Source organism: Alosa alosa, chromosome 4 (genome assembly GCF_017589495.1).
Source record: "Alosa alosa isolate M-15738 ecotype Scorff River chromosome 4, AALO_Geno_1.1, whole genome shotgun sequence".
NCBI lineage: Eukaryota > Metazoa > Chordata > Actinopteri > Clupeiformes > Clupeidae > Alosa > Alosa alosa.
In genome coordinates this window covers 5,463,172-5,469,725 of record NC_063192.1, presented here as the reverse complement: position 1 = coordinate 5,469,725, position 6,554 = coordinate 5,463,172, and the positions used below count along the sequence as shown (strand labels likewise).

Genomic DNA, 6,554 nt, shown 5'->3' with positions numbered 1-6,554 from the left:
CCCTGACATGAGCTACAGGGCAATCTGGATCAGGGTGTAGCAGCACAACAAACAATCCTGGATGTCAGCAGGCGAGACAATAAAGCAAGAGTGGTAGAAACAATTTGTGATTTATTTACTGTTCCATACAAAATGTACACAAAGGGTTCCATTTTTCTTACCCAAATCTATGTATGAAAACGTCGGTCTGGTGTAGACAGTAGGGCCTAATACTGAGTGGTGAAAATGTCACATCTAGAAAATTCATTACATAAAGTGTTAGATGTAACATAACAGGTCCAATAACAGAGTAATTGTCCTTGAGCCACTTCTTCCTGTTCTTCTGAGAGGTAAACCCAAAAGCCCAAAATCAAGCCCATCTTCAGCACCATACATGTAGAAACATTGCTGGGGATAATTTCCTCATCACTTAATGTCAGTCTTTGGAGAGAGAGACATAAACGCCAGTGCAGCAGCGAGAAACAGATTCACAGAACGGCCTGATGAAGATGTTGACCACACTCATCCAAATTGATCGCACACAAGGCAGACAAGTGTGGCATACTTGAATACAGGGCATCACACACCTGAGTGAGTCAATGGGAAAGAGAGAGAGAGAGAAAGATTTAAAGGGAGAGGTAGAAAGAGAATGCATTTGCCACTTGTGGTCGAAAAACTGAAAGGTCATGACCTTAAATGTTTTATGCATCATTGTATAGGCCGAAATCCCATGCAATCACTATGACATGCAATCTTTAAAGTTTTTGCATGTCCCAACATAATCAAATAACAATGCAGTGAGATAGTCAATATAGCACCAAATATGTAAGCAAGGCTTGTGTTGTCATTGTACCAGATATGCAGGCAGGCGAGCAGGGCGAACAGACAGCCAGAGAGGAGGGAGACGGGGACGGCACACAAGACAGTGAGGCAGCGGTAGCCCCAAATACGGCCCGACTCGAACCCAATACCGCTGTACACCCACACACGATCGTAGGTGTGTGTGGAGACAGGCTCAGCCAAAACATCACTGAACTCCACCTAAGAGAGAGAGAGAGAGAATATTATACAAATCTAAATATAACCAAAACTTCTTATGCTTTTAGTAGGCCTAACTGTAACAATGCATGACTATCACTGAACACCATACACCATACAACATACATTTCAACATAAAATAATATTTATTTTACTGTGTTTTCTTCCTGTATACAGTTTTCATTACTTTTATGCAATTTAGACACATTGACATTTTTTTATGACACTGTTGTGTCAGGTCTTGTGTTTTTAGCTCTTGTGTTTATTATTTTTTGCACACCCTCTCGCAACCACTAATAAAGGTATTATGTAAGTAACACATGATTATTATGTGTTAAACTAAGTTGAAAGTCTGCTGAAATTATCGGTCATGGCTGATGTCACTTAATTCAAACAATTGCTTAAGTTATGGCCATAGCAGGATATGCAATTAAGACAGTTTTAAGATCAGTTTTCACGCCATGTCAGTGGTCTTTACCTTCAGGTGCTGGTTGACTCCGTACGGGTCTCTGATATCAACGCTGGCGAGTGATGGCTGTGGAGTGATCGACGGGGAGGAGGAGGAGAACTGGGGTGGTGGCGGGTGTGGAGAGAGATATAACGGCATCTCTTCGTTATCTTCATCTTCGTCATCATCAATATTGCAGTCCACCAGGTATTCATCTGACATCATATTGAAGACGGCAGGAAGACAAACTGTATATAAAGGAAGGCAGAATGCAGCCATTCATGCCCTCTGAATGCTAAATGATGAAGTTGGTCAGTTCCATTTTTGATTAATAACAAGTGTTGATACACCTGCATGGTGACATTAAGTAAAAGTTGCACGGTTTTCTGTAGCATTTGATACTGAAATGGTATGTGGGCTTTGTCTCCATTCTTCCCAAATATAGGTTTTAATAGATATTATGTGACTGATGTGGAATATTAATGAAGAAATAAATCTATTCTGTATGTTTCCCATGCTTCAACCTTTGGCCTAATTCAGTACTGTCATTTTGAATGACCCATTTGCACAAACCACACAGATACACTGCCCCACTGAAACATAGACAGCACTCCCTGTTAAGAGTGCATGGTTACTATAATTACTCTTTGCAATGTAGTATGCTGTAAAGTTGACAGAATAGCTGCCAAACCTGGGTGTAGAATTACACAAGTCAGAACAGAAAATCTTTTTCAGAATTTTGATTTTCTTTTATCTTGATATCTTAGTAAATCACAAGAAATGATATTGGCATTGGCCATCCACCACCATTGCATTATTACTTGATAAAGTAATTTAGTGAATAAAACATGTAATATAGGTGAGATGACATGTTGGCTATGCATCTACAGATTAATGTAGTTCACTTGACTTTCCTTTCTTTATTCTTTCTGTACTAGTCATATCAGTATCCAGACACTTGCTTACCTCTTGTAGAGAAAATCAGTCCAAATTCCACAAAATACAGCCTCACGAAAAATCTTCTCTTCTATCTTAACAAGACGGCTTCATTGATTACTCATCCAGTATAAACAATTAACGAAGGTTTGATTTATGGCAACCTTGGCACTCCCTTTCCAGTTCACACCTCCAGTTTTGTTCAGTCCATCCAGCGACTCAGAGCTTTGTGTCTGTCAGTCAACGGGTTTCCTAAGCAGAGCAGCACTGTCGTTAAGATACATGCGTTCGTGTCACAGCTCGGGTTGGAGACTGCCGGAGGTCCACCTCGGCCCATGGGTCCTCCACCGTATGTCTCTGTCTATCCAGTGCATGTCAGTCTGTTCATGCATATGCATGTGTGTGAGAGAGAGTATGTGAGTCAGTGCTATGGGTGGGAAAGTGGGGTTATTTTTGGGGGTGGAATAGTTCCGAGGGGGCCGAAGAGTATGGGAGAGATCAGGTTACCCAACTGTCCATGTCACTGGTGCAGTAGGCCTATACCACATACCCTTGGGCTGTATTGATAACAGGGATGGCCTTTTAATTTAACTTCAATATGATGTGACAGGAGGGCGAGGCCCAAGTGTGTGTTAATTGTCTTTGATGAGTGGTTTTGAAAGGCCACGTTAAAAATACCCCCTTTGTAATTTATTGTGAGTGCACGTGTCAAGTGGAAATGTATGCAAAGTGTGTTAAAGCATGAACATACAAAACCTACGAACCTACAAAAAAGACTCAGACAATGTAGAATCTATATCATTTATTAATTCAGTACTATGATTGAAACAACAATGAATCCAGTGACATCATCAAACAGAGAGCGTGTTGCGAAGGAAAGGATCAGAGTGGGTACCTAGGCGTGTCTGTGACATTTGTGCATCGAGGAGCAACAGGAAGTGAGAGGGACCCTGCGCTTCCTGTTCCTGTTTCACAGTTTGGTCATTTCTTCTTTACTAGTCCCTCTATGAATCTCTTTACATGGCAGAGTAAGCCCACAGACCCCCACGCTCCCGCCCCTGCTCCACTGATGTGCACCCACTGGGGCTTGTTCACGCTGGTCTTCACACTTGCCTTGCCTGCCTTTCCAGCTTTCAATCGTGACAGAGAGAAAATGTTACACAGAGCCGGGCAGGGAATGTGTGGCCATGGCACTTATTTTAAGTCTTCACCTGTTCCAGTGCGAGACTTCTTTCCACTAGACTTTGTGTGTGTGTGTGTGTGTGTGTGTGTGTGTGTGTGTGTGTGTGTGTGTGTGTGTGTCTGAGTGTGTCTAAGTGTGTGTATCTATCTGTCTGTCTGTGGCACCTAAGAGCATGCTTACTGAAGGTGCATTTTCTCCTCACAAGAATGAAAGTTGAGGATCTAAGAAACATGGTTGTTTCCAATACCTCTCCGATAACAAATATAGAATCACTGCCTTGGGCTTGTCCTACAGGCGGTTCTAACGTAACGTAAGAACGTAACACAAAAGCAAGACAGTGCAATACAACTGCATTATTGATCTAAATAACAGCCAGTAGACTAAATAGGCATGTAAACCAGATGTGTGTAAAATATGATGGTGATGTCAATATACTGACGGTTGTTTAGTGCCTGAGAGTAAGGGCCCTGTTTCAAATGAAGGGCAAAGTGCAAAGTCTCACGTCCAACTAAAGCTAATCTAAAAACTGCACAAAATCTATTTGCAAATTTAGGAGCAAATAGAAGCAAGACCCTAAGCACAAACATCAGTGGGTCAGCTCAAAGCCCTCCCTATAGCCTTATGAAGGAGACCATTTGTTCATTGACTGACTTTGCACTTTGCCTGTTATCTAAATTAGGTCCCTAACTAATAAATGTCGCCCTTTCTCTTCCGCTTCACTGCTAACACAAGCCGTGACATAAACAGAACATTTGGTCAAACAAGTTCCATTGCAACAACAGACAAAACCATGGCTTTGAACAGAAACACAGAGACTTAGGCTGAAACTAAAAAGATTGGCAGCAGTCAAAAAGTACATTTTGAAAAAACCATTAACTTGTTAACTGAAGACGAGGAGAGAAATATTTTGGTTTGAAAAAAAAAGTGAAATCTAAATCACTGCTTGGGGAAAGGTCACTGTAATATTAACTGTGACCCACAGCGCACCACAAAAGCCTTACTTCCTCTTTATGTGGTTGAGAGACGTTCACCAGGCCTCCGGTGCGTTCAACACAGATGTCAATTTATTTGTCTAAAAACGCAAGCATGTTGAGCCCTTAGTTTGGACCCTCAAACTGGACTTAAAGCTCTCTCACACTGGCCAAACAAACTCGAACAAACCCAAACATTCACAACATTGAGTTTTTTTTTAAAAAAAAAAAATGTTTGAATTTAAGAATGTTTGCAAATAAAAAAGAAAAAACTTTTAAATTTCCATCACACTTAAGATCATACAGTGCCATGAAGCTCCACACTTTGGCATCTTTGCTTCACAGTAACAGCATAACACACTGATCCAAGAACAACCAATGGCTGCTAGTTCCTGGAGTTTATTGGTGTTTGTTGGCGTTTGTTGGGGCAGGGTGAACTAACCTGTTTGAGTGCGCCCTTGGCTCAAGTGGACGCCTCACTTATGTATGACGGCACTACAACTACAACAAAACACATCAGACACTCCACGGAACTGCACTGTAACGGATGTACAATGTGGGGGCAAATCAACAGACCATATATCGTAAGACTATAATATATTGTATGAGTTGGAAAAATATATCTTCTCAATTCTTCTGTTACAACGCCATGAAGGACTATAGGCATCCCTCGTCCAAAATGAAAACAGACGATTGATTTAGTACTCTCCCTCTCTCTTTCTTTCTCTCTCTCTATCTCTCTCTCTCTCTCTCTCACTCCAAGTTGATGTTCTGCTTTTTGGGCGCCTCCACTTAGCCGCCTCCTCCATCTGTGTGCCAGGCGGTCAGCGCCGGCTCATGAGGCCGAAGACGGGCTTCTTGGGGGCCGGGCGGGGTGCAGGGGGCGGAGAGGAGGTGGACGAGGGGGTGGAGGCGGCTGAAGACGTGGGGGTAGAGGGGGCCGTCGCCGCAGAGGGGTTCAGGGGAGGCTGGCGCAAGAGGAGCTCCTTAAAGACAGAGTCCATCTGACGACTGACGTCCTGAGAAGGGGAAGAAGGAGATAGAGGGGACAGACAGAGACAGATGGAAAAAAAGAGAGAGAATTGAAGGCAGAGTAGGAAGGGACAAAAATGAGAGGTAGAGATGAAGGTTAAAAAGAGAGTGAAATAGAGAGAGAATGTGATACAGACAGACAGATAGAAAGAGAGAAAAGGGGAGGTAGAAATAGAGAGAGAAGAGGGAGGTCATAGAAAGAGAAACAGAAAGACACTATCTAAGCATGACATCCCAAGAGAGAGACCCAAACCTCCTGAGAGATGCTTGAGTGGCGGCTACTAAATCAACATCTCAATGCTGTGCTCTGAAGCAGCTGACTGGTTCTATGAGGCCTGAACGCAGCCTGTTGTGAGAGCAAAAACGTCTATCAGGTTTAGTAAACCCTCAACCCCTTTTCTGGGAACACTTTAGTTTAGGGAAAACTAAAAATGTTTATAAATTAAAAATGAATACATAACTCATGTGTATGTATTAGTAGGCTACTCAACAAGGTCTGTAACATTGCACTTTTATTACATAAAGATGTATTTCTTATTGTTTATCAAACATGTATTCTTGGTAAATCCTTAATAAGAGAGTGGTTTGTCTTGATCTAAGGTTACTGGTATATAATATGGATCAAAATAGACAGTTTATAAACTCATAATACACTGTCTGAATATGTGACAGAATACATAAGACAATGTATTAGAAGGCTATAAAGTTTCTATTTTGATCCATACAATCTATCAATAACCTTAGATCAAGACCAACTGGTTGATTAATGGCTAACATGTTCCCTGAACTGAAGTTTTAACTCAGATATTTCTTCTTGTAAAAAATCCAATCTGTTCATCAGATTGAGCCTCTGATAACTTGAATTTTAAAAAAAGAAGAAAAAAAAGAAACTGAGGCCCCCAGCAGGAGTAAATAAAAGCTCTCTAAGCTTGCTGAGGGAGTTATTTACAAGCTTTTTCAAAGCCAA

The 6,554-nt window shown here is 41.6% G+C and overlaps 2 protein-coding genes across 2 annotated transcripts in view; both read right to left on the bottom strand.

The window, feature by feature from the left end:
* Window positions 1-94: 94 nt before the first annotated feature.
* Window positions 95-2,774, bottom strand: cav4b (caveolin 4b). Its single transcript, XM_048241836.1, has 4 exons — window positions 2,432-2,774; window positions 1,496-1,713; window positions 833-1,020; window positions 95-566 (listed from the first exon to the last, which is right to left on the bottom strand). The coding sequence occupies exons 2-4, from the start codon at window positions 1,688-1,690 to the stop codon at window positions 416-418; spliced, it is 534 nt and encodes a 177-aa protein (XP_048097793.1). The 5' UTR covers window positions 1,691-1,713; window positions 2,432-2,774; the 3' UTR covers window positions 95-415.
* A 1,992-nt stretch (window positions 2,775-4,766) lies between these two features.
* Window positions 4,767-6,554, bottom strand: part of arhgap4b (Rho GTPase activating protein 4b) — a 27,144-nt gene continuing 25,356 nt past the window's right edge. The window contains exon 24 of the mRNA XM_048240956.1: window positions 4,767-5,574. Coding sequence (XP_048096913.1) covers window positions 5,380-5,574 — 195 coding nt within the window. The 3' untranslated portion in view covers window positions 4,767-5,379. The remainder of the gene's footprint in view (window positions 5,575-6,554) is intronic.

What these genes read in the sequence shown, in the direction of transcription:
- cav4b (XM_048241836.1), bottom strand. Translation starts at nt 1,690, where the DNA reads ATGATGTCAGATGAATACCTGGTGGACTGCAATATTGATGATGACGAA. An exon ending in GAGTCAACCAGCACCTGAAG is followed by an intron (nt 1,021 to 1,495) that starts GTAAAGACCACT and finishes TCTCTCTCTTAG; the next exon opens with GTGGAGTTCAGTGATGTTTT. An exon ending in CTCGCCTGCCTGCATATCTG is followed by an intron (nt 567 to 832) that starts GTACAATGACAA and finishes TGACTCACTCAG; the next exon opens with GTGTGTGATGCCCTGTATTC.